Source organism: Cydia pomonella, chromosome 24, assembly GCF_033807575.1.
Source record: "Cydia pomonella isolate Wapato2018A chromosome 24, ilCydPomo1, whole genome shotgun sequence".
Classification (NCBI taxonomy): domain Eukaryota; kingdom Metazoa; phylum Arthropoda; class Insecta; order Lepidoptera; family Tortricidae; genus Cydia; species Cydia pomonella.
In genome coordinates this window covers 7,599,439-7,616,005 of record NC_084726.1, presented here as the reverse complement: position 1 = coordinate 7,616,005, position 16,567 = coordinate 7,599,439, and the positions used below count along the sequence as shown (strand labels likewise).

General features: G+C 35.7%; 3 protein-coding genes across 6 annotated transcripts in view; 2 read left to right on the top strand and 1 right to left on the bottom strand.

The window, feature by feature from the left end:
* LOC133530958 (neurotrimin-like) overlaps positions 1-5,836 on the bottom strand; it is a 30,356-nt gene extending 24,520 nt beyond the window's left edge. Inside the window, exons 1-2 of one of the 3 annotated variants that reach the window (XM_061869018.1) lie at positions 5,710-5,836; positions 4,678-4,874 (exon numbers count right to left, since the gene is read on the bottom strand). In XM_061869018.1, the coding sequence (XP_061725002.1) occupies positions 4,678-4,874; positions 5,710-5,714 (202 nt within the window). In that variant the 5' untranslated portion in view covers positions 5,715-5,836. Of the gene's footprint in view, positions 1-4,677; positions 4,875-5,667; positions 5,687-5,709 lie in introns of those variants that run through there. The other 2 variants (XM_061869019.1, XM_061869020.1) reach the window with 2 other exon arrangements.
* A 4,762-nt stretch (positions 5,837-10,598) lies between these two features.
* LOC133530962 (m7GpppX diphosphatase) overlaps positions 10,599-16,567 on the top strand; it is a 52,124-nt gene continuing 46,155 nt past the window's right edge. The window contains exons 1-4 of one of the 2 annotated variants that reach the window (XM_061869026.1): positions 10,599-10,956; positions 11,868-12,013; positions 13,508-13,732; positions 14,916-15,389. In XM_061869026.1, coding sequence (XP_061725010.1) covers positions 10,614-10,956; positions 11,868-12,013; positions 13,508-13,732; positions 14,916-15,215 — 1,014 coding nt within the window. In that variant the 5' untranslated portion in view covers positions 10,599-10,613 and the 3' untranslated portion in view covers positions 15,216-15,389. Of the gene's footprint in view, positions 10,957-11,867; positions 12,014-13,507; positions 13,733-14,915; positions 15,390-16,567 lie in introns of those variants that run through there. The other variant, XM_061869027.1, reaches the window with a different exon arrangement.
* LOC133530960 (uncharacterized) lies at positions 15,243-16,491 on the top strand. The gene has a single exon (XM_061869025.1). It carries the CDS (start codon positions 15,243-15,245, stop codon positions 16,467-16,469), a length of 1,227 nt encoding a protein of 408 aa, XP_061725009.1. The 3' UTR covers positions 16,470-16,491.

Genomic DNA, 16,567 nt, shown 5'->3' with positions numbered 1-16,567 from the left:
TGTGTGATAACTGGTGATAGTGGTGATATGATAAAATTTTAGTCAAACGTTAAGCTAAAAGTTAATTAGCATATTTTTTTATGTTACAGTATAGTTTGCAAACGAGCAGACGAGCCGCCTGATGGGAAGCGGTCATCGTCGCCCATGGAGATAAGCAATATCAAGCGGATCCACTTAAGCGTTGCCGACCCTTGAGATCCCTAAATACCCGCTTCTTGAAGAATCCCATTCCGTAGTCTATTAAACTAATTGTATATTATTAATTTACATAATAGCATAATATACATAAACCTATGGTTGAACACAATCCTCTTTTATTATCAGTCAAAAATTATAATAATGTTGTTCTTACTTAGACAAGCAGTCGGTGATCTTAAATGATCACCCGTCCATCAATAAAACGGACAGATGTACGATTTGTACGAAGCACATTTGCATAATAAATGTATCAAAATGTTTCTATCACACATTTCGAATAAAACGGACACTTTGTAAAATCAACTTTGTTGTTTTCGATATAAAGTTACAAATCAAATTGTGTGTTCAACGTTTGAAAGAATGTTGCATTCGTGTTCGTGCATAGAAAATAAGTATTATCTTTTTAGGGTTCCGTAGCCAAATGGCATAAAACGGAACCCTTATAGTTTCGCCATGTCCGTCTGTCTGTCTGTCTGTCTGTCTGTCTGTCTGTCTGTCTGTCTGTCTGTCTGTCTGTCCGAGGCTTTGCTCCGTGGTCGTTAGTGCTAGAAAGCTGAAATTTGGCATGGATATATAAATCAATAAAGCCGACAAAGTCGTACAATAAAATCTAAAAATTTAATTTTTTTTAGGGTACCTCCCCTACACGTAAAGTGGGGGTGAAATTTTTTTTTTCGCTTCAACCCTAGAGTGTGGGGTATAGTTGGAAAGGTCTTTCAAAACTAATAGGGGTTTTCAAGAAACATTTTTTGATAAAGTGAATATATTCGGAGATAATCGCTCCGAAAGAAAAAAAATATGTGTCCCCCCCCCTCTAACTTTTGAACCATAGGTCCAAAAAATATGAAAAAAATCGTGGAAGTAGAGCTTAAGAAAGACATTAAATGAAAACTATAGCGGACATGATCAGTTTAGCTGTTTTTGAGTTATCGCAAAAAGTTTTCCCTTCATAGTAAAAAGACTTAATTAGGTACTGATTATGCAAATTTGCCTATTTGTTTAACTCGGGTGAAAGGTACCGTTTCATCCCTTGGTTAACAATTTACTATACTTTAAGCTCCAGTTTAGCTTATTGTGACGGAAGAGTAACTACGGAACCCTACACTGAGCGTGGCCCGACATGCTCTTGGCCGGTTATTTTAAATATCCGTTCTTCGGCTTTGTATTGTCGTTCCATGAATATTGATTTTAGGGTGATGATTAGATTAATTCATTTTTACAAGATTTAAGAACTAATACTTTGTCAATAGTTCCGTTTTTAATAAGTAAGGGCAAGCAATAACTTCATATGTATAATTTAAATCCAACTAAAAAACTTACACATTCTTTCATAATGTACCTACTCTTTCACACTTCAATACAATTTATATTTTAACTAGCTGCGAAACCCGGCGTTGCTCGGGTTAAAATACATCGCATGTTTAATGGTATAAAAAATATTTGAGGATGCATTTTTTAACGTAGATAATATAGATTTCTATCTTAGATATTGAAAGTAAGTAAGTAGTCGACCATTAAATATGCGGTGTATAGAAAGTATATTTAATTAATTAACTAATTGAAATAATTATAAGTTAAAATAAAAAACACCTTAGTAAATGGAAAATTTATGTTTTATTCACACAATTATTTACATATGATATTATACGTATTACATATATGATAAATACATTTACATATTACACATTATATGTGTATCCCAATGATTATCGTTTTCAAGTAGACCTAATCTTTGACATGCTTCACGATGTCTCAAAAATGTAACCATTGACAGTTTTTAGGTCTTCAAAACTCGTTGGACCACGAATAGTGTGAAGTAATAAGCGTAGATAGAAACATTCAGCGTTTTTTGGATGCACTGTGTAGACTCGTCCTATTGTGTTACTCTTGAACACATCATGTCCTTCTACTTGCATTCCACGTTTTCGAGGATTAAATTGTTTACTTGTTGTATCCCATGTATAATAGCTGGGTACTTCTGAGTAAAGTCTTAGCAAATTGGTCTTTCTGGCATAATTCAAAAAACGCTGTTAAAGTTGTTCGAGTCGGTGGTTCCGTCGCAACTTTTTATGCCGTTTCTGTTGTGAAAAACACACGTTGTCCATTTTATAGGTGGACGGATAAATGTTGAACCGGTGGATCTCGATCGTGTATTGGAAAACTTAAAATTCGCCAAATTGCTTCGTTGGTATTAATGTAACGACCCATTTGATACTGTACTATTTCATCATGCTGGTTTTCATTGGTTAACGTAAAAACAGCCAATATCACTGCCTTTATTAATATATTTGCATACATATTTTATCGATTTAACAGAACTGCAGTATTCGCCTTTAAATTTCCGTGCATGACAATACTCGCATATCGTATCCATTTTTCCGATGACAATACTTGGATGTTCATTGTATTGTTTTTTGCAATCATAATGGAAAGCCTGAAGTTCTAAACTTCCAATTTTACATGAAGCAGCTCGTCGTTGGCGTAAAGTAGTCATTCTTTCTTGTTTTCTGGTATTTTCCAGTTCATGTTGATCAGCCGATTGACGATTTCGGAGTGATCTTACTCGACATCGTGTTTCTTCATTAATACGTGCTCTTTCCTCTTCGGTTAAATTTTCTCTAATTCTTTTTACTCCTTTACGAATGTTCAAAAGACGTTTTTCTCTTTGTTCTTCTGTTTCATTGTGACGTGCTATTTTCCTTCTTTTTGAAACCACTTTGGGTTTTGCAAATACTTTTTTTCGTCTTGGCTTTGTAAATATAAAAAGTGTAATAAAATTAACCAAAACGCATATCTTGGTTGTTACAATGATAAAACTAACAAAAACTCACTCACTTTCGGTTTATATACCGTTAGAAATCGAAATTTCTAGTATCAGAACACTCTAGAATAGTCAAATAGTTTTTACTTTCTCATTTGTTCAAATCACTTGAATTTATGTAATCACTGTTTACTCTTGACTTCAATTGATCTTTTCGCGACTGTAAACACGGTTCAACTGACAAAAAGTCACTGATTTTCGGTTTATATACCGTTGGAAATCGAAATTTCTAGTATCAGAACACTCTAGAACATTCCGATGTACTTAATTTCGATCTGGATCGTCCGGATTAATTTCAATAGTTGCACACATTTCGGAACTTTCTAGAAGCTTCTAGATTATTATAGTCATTTCTAGAACTATCTAGAGCATTCCATATGGATTTTTTAGAACCTTCTCGAACATTCTAGATCGATTGTTACAGTTGTACACATTTTAGAGTTTTCTAGATTAGTCCAGAAATTTTTAGATATTTCTGGAACATTCCATACCGATTTTAGCAGTTGCACACAATTTTGAATCTTTCTAGATCATTCCAGACATTTCTAGAATTTTCTGGAACATTCCACATCGATTTTAGCAGTTGCAGACAATTTTGAATCTTTCTAGATCATTTCAGACATTTCTAGAATTTTCTGGAACATTCTATATCGATTTTAGCAGTTGCACACAATTTTGAATCTTTCTAGATCATTCTAGAAATTTTTAGAACCTTCTCGAACATTCTAGATCGATTGTTACAGTTGTACACATTCTAGTTTTGTAGATTAGTCCAGAAATTTTTAGAACTTTCCAGAAGTTCTCATGAGTTAGAAAAGGACAGATGTATATTTTTTCATATTTTTGCCACCCACAACCACCCACTTCCACCCACCGCGACCAAACTCTCTTATTCCCACCGGGAGATCGAGGGGTATTTACCACCCCAAAAGGAAGTTGATTGGAATTGGTGGTGGTAGAGAAAACCCTGTCTTTACGTACGCACATTAGCATTTTATATATATATTAAGATTTCACTTCAATACATATTTTATGTGTCAAACAGGACCTTTAATTAAGTATACGGCTTCCGCGTTTTTTCTTAGAAAACGGGTTCTAGGCTACCTATAACCGCAAAAATCGAAGTTCGTCAATTGCGGGCATTATTCTATGTCACTCTAATTGCGTCATACTCAGAGTAAAAGAGAAAAAGCCCCGCAATTTGCGAATTTCGGTTTTCGCGGTAGGCTCCCAGATCTTACTCTTAATCGCATCTTTAAAATTAAAGTCTCTTAAGAACCCTAGAATTAAGGCTTCATTAAACACTCAGGCGCAGAAAAAAGTACGCTTCCATAAAATATTTCTCATTTCAAATGTAATTTTTTTATTTTATTTGCGGCATAGAAGATAAATAGATAGACAATCCTAAGTACTTAAAAAATACTACTTTAACTTAATTTCTAGTACTTAAAATCTTTGAAAATATTTTCTAGACGCGGTGTCATAACAGGTGAATACCTCTCGCTATTTCAAAATTCTGGTGTTTTTTTGTTTGTTGAGTTATTGGCGTTATTGCGCACAGAATTGATAGATTGCAAAAAAATACCGGTAACAAATGTAAAAAAATATAAAATTCTTATTCTACTCTAGTATTTAGTTTCATACCATACAAAACTAACCTGTGTCATGAATATAGCAGGGCAGCAACACACTGTCATGTTCATAACTTTTGACAGTCACTGGTATACTTTTAAACACACTGTCACAGTACACAGAACCCAGCGTCAGTAACACGATCACTAGACAGCTTGTTTCCATTTTGTTCAAGCGTCTCTCATTGGATTCAATATTTTCTATACAATATAGAATTCCCACACTATTATTTTAACGATCAAAAATCGTAATTTTTAGTAAATTAAAAAACTTTTACTAACTTTTTATAAAAAGGCAGATATATAACATTAATAAAAACTATAAAACAGCAAAATTAATAAAGAAATATTTACATAAAAAATGGTATATGTTGCCTTCTTTAATAGTAGGTACATTACGATACAAGTGCGAATTACCCATTCGCACATGTACGTTTTACAGTACATATGGCCCTTTAAATTTTCGACATAGTTACGTAATATGCTAATTATCGCGCTAGTGCGGTAAAGTATCGCCATATGTACTGTAAAAATAATAACTCAGATTTGATATGACTGTGTTCAGCGACTTGTAAAACGGATGTGCAAACATCCTTTTCATCTACACAAAGCAAAAAAGCTTTAATATCAAGTAATTAAAGTGCATTTTTATCCAAACTGTAAATCTTACGCTCTGGCGCACGATGTGAAAAGAACTTAAAAGTTAATCCGGTAAAAAAGAAAAGAGATTTTTTTTTAATGCTATGGTAATGAACATCAGGTTTTTTGAGGTAATTAAAATATATTTTGTCGGTAAAGTGTTTTTAGGTAGTAAAAAAAATGATGGTTCATGAAAAACAAAATATTTAGAATCGCAGGTTATTTATGTATTGTGCGTATGTTCATACTCGCCTATGCTTATTAGGCTAAGGTATAGTTGCGAGAAAAAAAAAATCTTTCATGTTTTTTTTTTTGTCAAATCGAGTGGCTATTATTCCTTTTTTACATACAATTTTACACACAATATAAAGTACCTACCTAATAAATATATGTTAATTGCAATTCGTAAATAAAATAAACCTCATTAAGTTTTATTACGAATACACGTGTTTTATCACAGTTACAGTTTTTTTAACTTTTTTCAAACACACTACTTCAAAATTCAATTAAATATTTTCTGACTTTACTTAACATTATAATCTAAGCCTAATTCTGTTGTTTTTAAAGTTAATAATAGAACGTTAACTATTTAATTTCAACGAAACTCCGAAAAAAGCACTTTGAATTTATTGTGCGCGCGCGCCCAATGGCGGGAATACGGTCACTGAGAGCTGCGCAGTGCCTCGCCGGATCATTGGGACGCCGGGGACACACTGGGCACAGAGCGCCTACCGCGAAAAACATTCCACGTGTTGTCTGTCTGTCGCACTTGTAAATTCGTACGTAAGTGTAACAGGGAGGCAACACGTCGAACGTGGTTCGCGATGGGCCCTCAGATCTGGGGGCCGGCCGCGAAAACCGAAATTCGCAAATTGAAAAAGATCCCCTTCTGTTTTACTCTTACTAAGACATAATAAGAGTGACAGAGAGAAAAATGCCCACAATTCCGAACTTCGATTTCGCGATTATAACCCAGATACTACAACAAGTTACATGAAATTACATCCGATATGGGATCGGACAGTATGAAAAAACTGTAAGGGCCGGTACAGACGGACTGCAACTCGACTGCAACTTGTATGGGAACTGCACGTCGACGTTGCAGTTGGAGTGCAGTCGGCATGCAGTTCCCATACAAGTTGCAGTTGAGTTGCAGTCCGTCTGTACCGGCCCTAAGAGGAAAATGGTGGATAAGGAAAGTGGATGAATGTTTTTCCATACAACCGTAGTTCCTATTTTTTTTACAAAATATGTTTACACAATTTGATGTTTATTGACCACAGCTAGTTGTTTATTTTATTGTTGTTTGTTTTATATATTTTCTTTTTATTAATGTGGGAGTGGGTGTTAGGAGCTTTCACTCCAGTCTTTGTAATTTTAGCTTCAATTATAGTTCGTGTCATCCACGATGATGCGCAGATTTGTCAAATCTAACCTTTAATAACATGACATTATGAGTCAAGCACGCGTCTTTGTGAATGACACGACCTATAATTTGTAACTTGAATGTTCATGCCACGTTTCACGTTATTTAAGCATATCGTTTTAAAATAAGAGCGTAACTTCGATCGAATAAAGGCGGCTAGGTTCGTGAAAAGTGAGAAGAGGAAAGGAGACGGCCGCATTTCCATACAAACGTAGTCCCCGTTTTCCTTTCTGGATATTGACATATGGAAAATATTTTTACATAATTTGATCTATATTATCCTTCACTATGTTTGACTTTTTTAGATTTTTTTGATTATTGTAAAAATTAGGAGCGAAAAACAGATTTCATACCAATTTTTAAATGCTCCTAACTCTTATAATAATTAAATGTTCGAAAAATCAAACCTAGGGGTGTAGCTGTGCTTGATATACAAAGTGCCCGTGAGCATTGCGAGAGATTTTAACGGTGCATTCCTGATGGCAACAGAAGCAAAAAATGTTATATGACTTTGTGAAATTCGAGAAAAAAAACGTTTTTTTTTTTCTTTTTTGAACACTCCTGTACATAAAACATAATTTTTATTAATAAACACATAACCTAAGATTAACTAAAAAGTTTTTTTTTATTTGGGGGTAGCCTCTCGAATACAGTTTTTTAATTTTTTGATGTCAATCAATAGGTATGTTAATGTCCAGAGAAGAAACGTAGTCCACGTTTGTATGAAAAGGTGATTACGCTTGGGTCTTCACTTTCGTCTTAAGGGGCTCCCCGCGGTTTTCATCGATTTTTGAGTCGTTACTCCTTCATTTGCACTACAGATAGAATAATAAGACAAACGGCTATCGGTTCTTTAATCTTTTATCTCCATTTTTGTCTGCCGGATTTGAAAGAAATTAATAGCTATTTTTTTTATGATTTTTAAAAACATTGTCTAAACAAACACTATTTTCGTTACTAGATTGCTATGAAGGATCTTCCATATATGAGATCTACATATTTGGGTTCGTCTTTGACGTCTCTAAAAATTTGTCAGAATTTAATTTTAAATTAATTAACAAAAAAGTTATGGTCTGAAAACCAGTTGTTTGGCCTAAAATTCTTCAACTTTGATGCCCAATATCTCGAAGATAATGAACTTTGAAGTAAATTTGGGATACTATATTGCTTACAGCCGTTGCTGTTAATTGCTGATTAGCTACTAAAAACATTAGAAAACTAAGGGATTCAGATCGAAGGTCATTGGCGTTAGGGACCCCCTTAATGTGCCCTAAGCTTTACCAGCGTCACATAATACCCCAATTAAAAGAAATCATAACACTACGTCAGCCCAGGAGTCTTGCATGCCGGATTACTTGGCGGATTACAGTCTTGGATTACTCACTGGACAGTCATACAATATGTCTCAATCATAGAGAAATAAGTAGCTTTACAATGCTCTCTCCAACACCTTATAAAATAAAGTCCCCTGCGTCTCAATAAGTACTAAACTGATTTTCACGTGAATTTCACCTATCAGTAGATTGATTCTTGAGGAAGGTTTAAGTGTATTACCTACTAGTACATAGATAAAAACCTAGGTATTTAAAATATTTCTAATAATATTTCGAAGTCTTAATAAGAATAATATCTTATAATTAATAATTACAAATGTTAATTAAATGACCTATTTTATTTTCTCTTAAGTACAGTTAGCTGCAGAGATGTTGACCGCCTTGAAAACAAATTTCTGTGCAGAAGAGCCAGTTATCTCTGCAGCTGACTGTACATTGGAGATGTATGAGATAATGATTGTAGGTTAATTAAGTCATTTGTTTGCTATTATTTATTATTATAGCGGCCGTTAAGTATGTTTATTCCTCCATAACAATCTGTTTAGATTTTTATTATATCCGTGGTACTATATACCTATACAAGTTCTTTATCGTTTCTGTTAAGTTTAATGTTTTTAGTTTTTTACGCTTCGCTTTCATACATAATTATGAACAACCACACCAGAGCCACATGATTGCTTTATTATTTATTACAAAAGGTCCGTAATGACCGAGCTACTCACGAAGTATTAACTTTATATCCGGTCCGAAGCGTACTTAGATCGTTTTTTTTATTGGCTGTTTGACGCGCCGCCTTCGCCTGATCGAGCTCGTTAGATGAAATAGAAATGTAAACATTATTGTTTGATTATGAATTATATCGTCGTCTCTCCCAACGAAATTGGAATAAGTTCGTTCACCAATTTACTCAACATTAAACAGAGTAAATTGAAAGTTTAATCAGCTGCAGCTGTGGCAGTTTGTATGGCAGGTTTTGAACATTATTGCCAAGTAACTAAGGGTCGTAATATATGATTTTACGCAAGCGACTTAAACACCAACTTTACGAGCATGAGAAGTGAAAATACCTAGATTTATACTGAACTGTCGAAAATGTCAATATTCTCATAAAATCCGCTCTAGCAGAGCTTTCGTGAATCAATCTTAAGAATATAATTATGGGAGTAACAAATCAAATGAGAGTTTCAACTTAATACATCAAACACCGTAAAAAATTCTTACTTACACGAGTTACACGGATATTACAAAGACGTCTGGGTAATAATTTGATCGTTAGATTGACGCATTGTGCATTCAATTCGTAAACTGCAGACATTGTGATCTTGTTAGTGCGATGAGCGCTTGGGATAAGATGATTATGTTTATTTTATACATTGGTATAAGTAATACTTGTACGCAGTCATTCAATCAATATTTTATTGATAAAATATACAAGTATTTTACAAGTCAACACATTCTATTCTAGGAACACACAGTATTGTTTTGGGAATTAAAACATTAGGTACTTAAGACTTGGTGACATTGTTCACAATGTATACTCTGGAAAACCCATTTAGTCAGTAGGAAAAGGCGCGAAATTCATTGAATTGGAGGTCAACCCTTCGCGCCTAATTTTTTTTATTTGCCGCCGTATTCTACTGACGGTAATGGCTTGCCAAACTATTACTTCCGATCATAGATATAATATTCCTAAAGATGGAATCTAAGCCAGCTGTCACCGTAGCCACACACACGCACATATCCACATTTTATGTATGATTTTTCAGTGCATCCCCAAAAGTTGTGGCCAAATCGATAATGTCATATCGATAAACTACCGGTATTTTTTACAATTTTAATTTTACTTGAAGGGATTTCAACTACCTAAAATCAAAGAGCATATAATCACTACGTTTTTGCCTAAAATGGGCAGATAACCATTATAACACAACTTTATATATTCTTATCAACCAGTATGATTTTGTGAGTTCGATATTACAATAATCAGCGGCCTAAAATATGTTTTCCACAATAATTGAGTTATTCTATTATATCATATCCATTAGCATTTATATGATGTAAATTTTTAGTGCTTCAATTAATCGCTATTCCATTCCGCTATGTAGAGATTATCGATATATAACATGATTAAAGTCGACAAGTCCACATCCCTATAACGCACACATATACAGCTTGCTCACCACCTAAGGGCTTGTGCACAAATCACGCGAGGTTTTTTTTATACCCCCCTCCCCTAACATGATCTCTGGTGATTTTTTCGTGACCCCCTCCCCCCTATCGAACTTCGCGTGATTTGTGCACAAGCCCTAAGTGGCTTGAGTATCAAATTTTGTACTGAGAACAGACAATGGGAGGGCCCTAGCTTCAGATATATCGGCTGTGTCTCAATACTTACTTTACTCTTTGGTCTCATTCTAAGTCAAAGAGTAAAGTAAGAGGAAAGTTATCACCCATTGCACTCTGTTGTACCAATAAAACGCAATAGTCTGTAGAGCCCTGAACTATTGCAAGGTCATAGACAAAAATTGTTCGAAAGTCCTGTATGTTGGCAGCATTGTCAAAAGATGTCCGACGGGAATTGCCAAAACGATGTTTTAGAACCGCCTTCCGCGAAGAAAATTAAATCTAATAATGAAAACGATGTAAATGTGAATGGTAATAACTTACAGTTGAAAGACTTCATAGCAGAGAAGATTCTTAACAACAATACGAATAGGAAAACGGTTTGTGTGCAGGGGAAATTCAAGGACAAGAGTGGGGTTGCATTAGTGATACTAGAGAAAAATGCTTTCAAGGAAGAGGAATTGGACAACGACGGATATTTTTCCGTAGACAGCCAGCTCCGTACGTTCTTCGAGAACGATATTTACGGAAACTTCGAGTGTTACCCCAAGGCATCTTTAAACGGTGAGTCCATTCAAAATAAAAGTGCATTCCATATGGTAAGGTTAGGAGTTCTTTGTTTCCTCTTAACTTAATACATTAGTCATCACTTTGACGTATTTATACGTGTTTGCTAAGTCGTGATTATTACATTTGCGTATTAAACATTACTCTAATTATCGTCTTGTACTCGTATTAGATCAACAAGTGTAAGTGTTGTTCTAGCAGAACCTTTTTTGTGAGAATAAGCATATTAGGTTTTGTATAGTCTTCCATAATGCGACTCTAATAGCAGACAACATATTAAATTCATTGAGAATTACAAAATTTACTGTTTTTCATACTTCCATAATTACTATATATGTTTAAGCCAAGTCATCAAAAACCATATCATTCTTAGAAACAAAAAGAAAAGCATCTCAGAACAGTATGTTTTGGCTAGCTTTATCACAAAATCAATCATGTTTGACCGGATAATGTTTAACCTCTTTCTGTAAGATAAGGATTTAGAAAAATTTTTTTTGTCATTTTTTTGCAGTTTCTTCAAGAACTATTTGTTTTTGCTCTATACAGTAAGCCATTTATTTCTCATTACATAAGTTATTTACTTAACTGTTGATTTGTTTCAACATTGTTTTCTTGGATAGGAACCCCTATCTGGGTATAGGCCGCCTCCAGTTTTCTTTGTCTTTAGCTTGGTTTATCCACTTCTTCCCAGCTGTAGCTATGATGTCATCGCTCCATTGCTTTAAGGATTGTGATTGTCGTCTTCTCCTGCTGGGTCTGTTCTATGTTGTTACTTCTGCTGTCCATCACTTATCATTGTAGCGTGCTACATGGCCAGACCATTGCCATTTTAAATGTAGACAGTAGTGTAGGTCGTCAATTAATCTTGTCTACACATATGAAAGGTTAAATTGTTACTTAAATTCCAGGAGTGAAGACCAACATCATATATCCTGCCACCGAGAAGCACATTGCAAAGTTTAGCCAACAAGAAGTTCACATTGTGTTGGAAACCCCAGAGTTGTATGAGAAACTAACTCTGCCACATTTGGAGAAAGAGCAATTTAATTTACAGGTAAACTAACAGTTAAAAACATAAGCTTAGAATAAATTTAAAAGTGGAAAAATTACGGGCTTGGTTTAGACTTGAACTCATGGCATCTGGATCAATACTCCAGCGCTCTGCCAACTGAGTCAGCAAGACCTCATCCATAGCCAGCAAATTTTCCTACCATTCCATTCAGATAGTGATGTTAAATCCAAGTCCCATATGAATTTAAGGTATACTTTAGTAAAAGTTTCATGTGGATATAGCGACTTCGGGTGTAATGCCGAATTCCGGTGTAGCATTTTTAATGCACCATTTATAATATTATAGAAATTATGCATATTCTTAGAAATCCCTTGCTGATATTTCGAGAGTCGTCATCAAAGTTAAAAGAGCTTTACTTTCTTATCTTTTGTTTACATTCTTCACAACTGTAGTGACCTTTTGTTTACAGGAAGATGTTGGCTAGGTAGGGATGTAGCGTGAACACTAGTTCGAAGCGAACATACGTTTGGGAGTAAAATTTACATTCATGTCTTTATCTCTATACAATTGCATATAAGACTTCCGGATATAAGGACATGGCGCATTTACATTCGCGTGCGGTGGCGAGCCGAGCCACCAGACGCGTATGTAAATGGTGGGCTCGTGGCTCGGCTCGGCCGGGCTCGCGGCCGGAGCGGTTTTTTGGGCACGAGTCAAAAGGGGCTCGCGGGGGACGCGCGGTTTGTGTTTACATTCGCGTTCGGTTTTTCATTCGGTTATAGGCTCCAGGGTGATAGATGGACCATGCGATCGACAGCCTGGAGAGGTCCAGATGGAAAGAGAAAAAGGAGCCAGCCTTTACCACGATGGAGAGATGACTTGGTAAAAGTAGCGGGGGCCAACTGGATATGGGTGGCCCAAGACCGCATCAAATGGAGACAGCTGGAAGAGGCCTACACCTCCAAGGAGGGTTCTAGTGTAACTTAGGTTTAAGAAACTTTAAAACTGTGTGTACATTAGCTTGAGGAGCTCACGAGCTGTGGCCGAGATAAGAGAATACCATTATTATTAGAAACAGAATAACATTGGTACCTTCATCATCGTTATATCCGAAAGCCTTCTAATGAAAAAGTGATCAAACACTCAAGGACCCGATTCAAACCACCATACATGGCTAACACCCTGGATCTCTAGACTGTCTGGCCACTACTTATAAAAACAAATCAAAATAATTTGATTTGTTCCCTAAGTTGTCTAAATAGGCGGCGCGTACGTTTTCCTCGCCCGAGCGCGCCGCCTCGGCCGAGGCACGTCTACACTGGCCTGTTTGGGCGTGAGGAAATTGCCTCGCGCGTATGCTCGCTCTGTGTGGACCCGGCTAATGATGAATGACCTCAAGTGGGTATGCACTTCTGCAGCTAGATGTACATCCAGCTGCAAAAGTGCAGCTGAAATTTTGCAGATTGCTGTACAGATACACACAGTACAATAATTTTAAAATATTGTGCTCTTACTTACTTATTTTCTTCATTTCAGTGGGTCTACAACATACTAGAAGGCAAAAGTGAAGCAGATAGGATAGTTTACGACAATAAGTGTGAAAGAGAAGGTTTTGTGTTGCTCCCGGATCTGAAGTGGGATGGTCTGACCAAGGAGACCCTGTATTTGCTAGCAATAGTCAGGCAGAAAGGCATCAAGTCTATTAGAGATTTGGACGTTAGTCACCTACCGCTACTGAAGAGAATCAGGGACGAGGGAAAGGTATGTTCTATCTATCTATTCTTCTCCACGACTCGTGAGACCCCGGGGGCAACTAATCCCGAGAATTGGCGTAGGCACTAGTTTTTACGAAAGTGACTGCCATCTGACCTTCCAACCCAGAGGGTAAACTAAGCCTTATTTGGATTAGTCTGGTTTCCTCACGATGTTTTCCTACACCGAAAAGCGACTGGTAAATATCAAATGATATTTCTTACATAAGTTCTTTGGTACGAGCCGGGGTTTGAAACCGTGACCGAGGATTGCAAGTTGCACGCTCTTACCGCTAGGCCACTTTTTCAGACAACTTTTTCTTCTCACTTGTCATAGTTACTTTTCTTGTGGGTCATGCTTAAACTCTTGTTTTATAGTATTTAAAATAACCAAACATATTTTTACGGCAGTTATATATTCGTAATGGGTTATCTACTAACAAACTACCTATGCTACTATTGTCCCCCCGGCTGAAATGTCAGAATAAATAAATAAATATTATTGGACATTATTACATAAATTGACTAAGTCCCACAGTAAGCTCAATAAGGCTTGTGTTGAGGGTACTTAGACAACTATATATATATAATATATAAATATTTATAAATACTTAAATACATAGAAAACACGAATAAATGCCCTTACTAGGATTTGAACCTGGGACCATCGGCTTCGTAGGCGGGGTCACTACCAACTAGGCCAAACTGGTCGTCAAATAATAACATAAAACTATGAATACAAACAAGAAGGTTCTTTCCAGAACCCCCTAGTGTAAATTTATTCCATAGCGTAATGTGACGTACGCGTATATTAGGTAATCTGTATTTTTTGACATTTATATTTTATTCTACAAAGTTTCTAGATTTTTATACAATTTTGGTGTTTGACGATCCTTTTGTAAAATTCTTATTATTAAGTTTGACATATCTATATTCATTCAATGTTTTTTAAGAACAATAATAACTGCATCAAGAAATTGCTCTGATATTTAGATTCAGATGATATTTGTAAAATTTGACAATAAAAGTGATTGTTGCTAAGCCTATTTGAATAAAGAATATTTTGACTTTGACTAATCAATTTATAAACAGGCCCCGTATGAAGGCTACGCACACCACACTTACCCGTATTGATCACTTTGAGTCAGGTGTAATGTAGCACATTTATAAAAAAAAAACATTTATTTTTTCAGAAAGCAATTCTGCAGAAGTACAACGTAAAAGGCAGCCAACTGCGTATCTACTTGCATTACCAACCGTCCTTCTACCACCTGCATATCCATTTCACGTACTTGCGCCACGAGGCGCCCGGCATACATGCCGAGAAGTCCCATCTCCTCGACTCCGTCATCGACAACATCGAAATGACGGGCACATACTACAAGAGAGCCACGCTACCTTTCACCATTCGAGAAATGGATAACCTCTTCAAAGTTTATGAAACTAACGGTCATGTACAGAGAATTGAGAATATTGAGCTAATTGATAAATAAGATATTTTTGTAATAGAATAAGCGAAGATGTTGATAAAAAGTGTTTTCATGGAGCTGCGCTCTAGGTTGCGAAGTTGCAACGTTTATATTACTACAGGAGTTGATTTTAAGAAAAATTGCAATTTGAAGATAAGCATACAATCCAACTGTATTGTATTGAATTATTATGATGATTCTAAGAGACGTGACAGTCTGTCGTCCATAGAAAGTCTTTCAGATTGCTACTCCGATGATGATGAAGTCACAGCGGTTATACCGATACAAGAATTCTGCCAAATTATACCAAATTCCATGTCATGTCTCAAAATAGATAAGAATAATATATCTTTTCGAATCTTAACCGAACCTAAAAGTGGCGGGAATTTTTACAATGAAATTCTAACTAGTAATAATGTGGAAACCAATGTAAAAACGCAAGAATTAAAAGTTAATTTTGAATCCAAAGATGAGGTCATGATTCTATGCGGCAATTGTTCCAATGTCATATCGGATAATGTGATAAAATTTGATAGAATTTTGGAGTTGCCTTCAACAAATATTGACATGTCAGAGTGGTTTTGCCACGGACACTGCCATGGTGGTGAACCTACAGAAATAGCTATGAAACCAAACAAAAATGATTTCTTACACAGACTGACCTTTTTCATCATAAACAATAAGCTTTTATCAGAAAAAACGAATAAGTTTAATGCTAAAAGAGAAGTATACCACTGCAATAGATGCTTGGCTTGGTTGGGCCTGAAAATCAAAGACACTGTCAAACTTTTCAACTCTGAATTAAAATTAAATCGTAATGGAAACGAAACCCCTGTATTCTCCCACAAAGCACCACATTCTAGTACGACAGATTTTATATTCACTATCGAAAAAATGGCCAAAGAGTTCAACCTAGGACTGCAATTCACCATCATGTGCAAACTCGTATTAGAGTGTACTATATCAGCGAATAAAAAGCAGTATATCTTAATCTGGATTATGGATAAGGAGTTGCAAGTGATAAGGAATAGTGGGGAATATATTCAGGGAGATAAAATAGTTTTACAGTCAAGCTTGTTAACCAAAATTCTGTATAAAGTGGAGTTGTGCTTGAATGATGAAGTTGAGAGTTGGCTGGCCGACCCGTCGGTGACATCCACCGAGGTTTCCAAAAGCATGTTTTGTCATGGGATAGAGCATTTGGAGCACATGTCGTTGAAAGTGCCGGAGTGGTTCCGGAATGCCAATGGATATTGTGTCAGCTATTTGAATGTTTAGTTAAATAAATTGCCGCATTTCATTTTTTGTTTTCTTCAATCTGTATTCTACATAACTATTAAATAAAAAAATCTCTACGCTATAAATAAGCCAAAAAA

Excerpts from the sequence above, each read along its gene's own strand:
- LOC133530960 (XM_061869025.1), top strand. The coding sequence starts at position 15,243 with ATGTTGATAAAAAGTGTTTTCATGGAGCTGCGCTCTAGGTTGCGAAGT.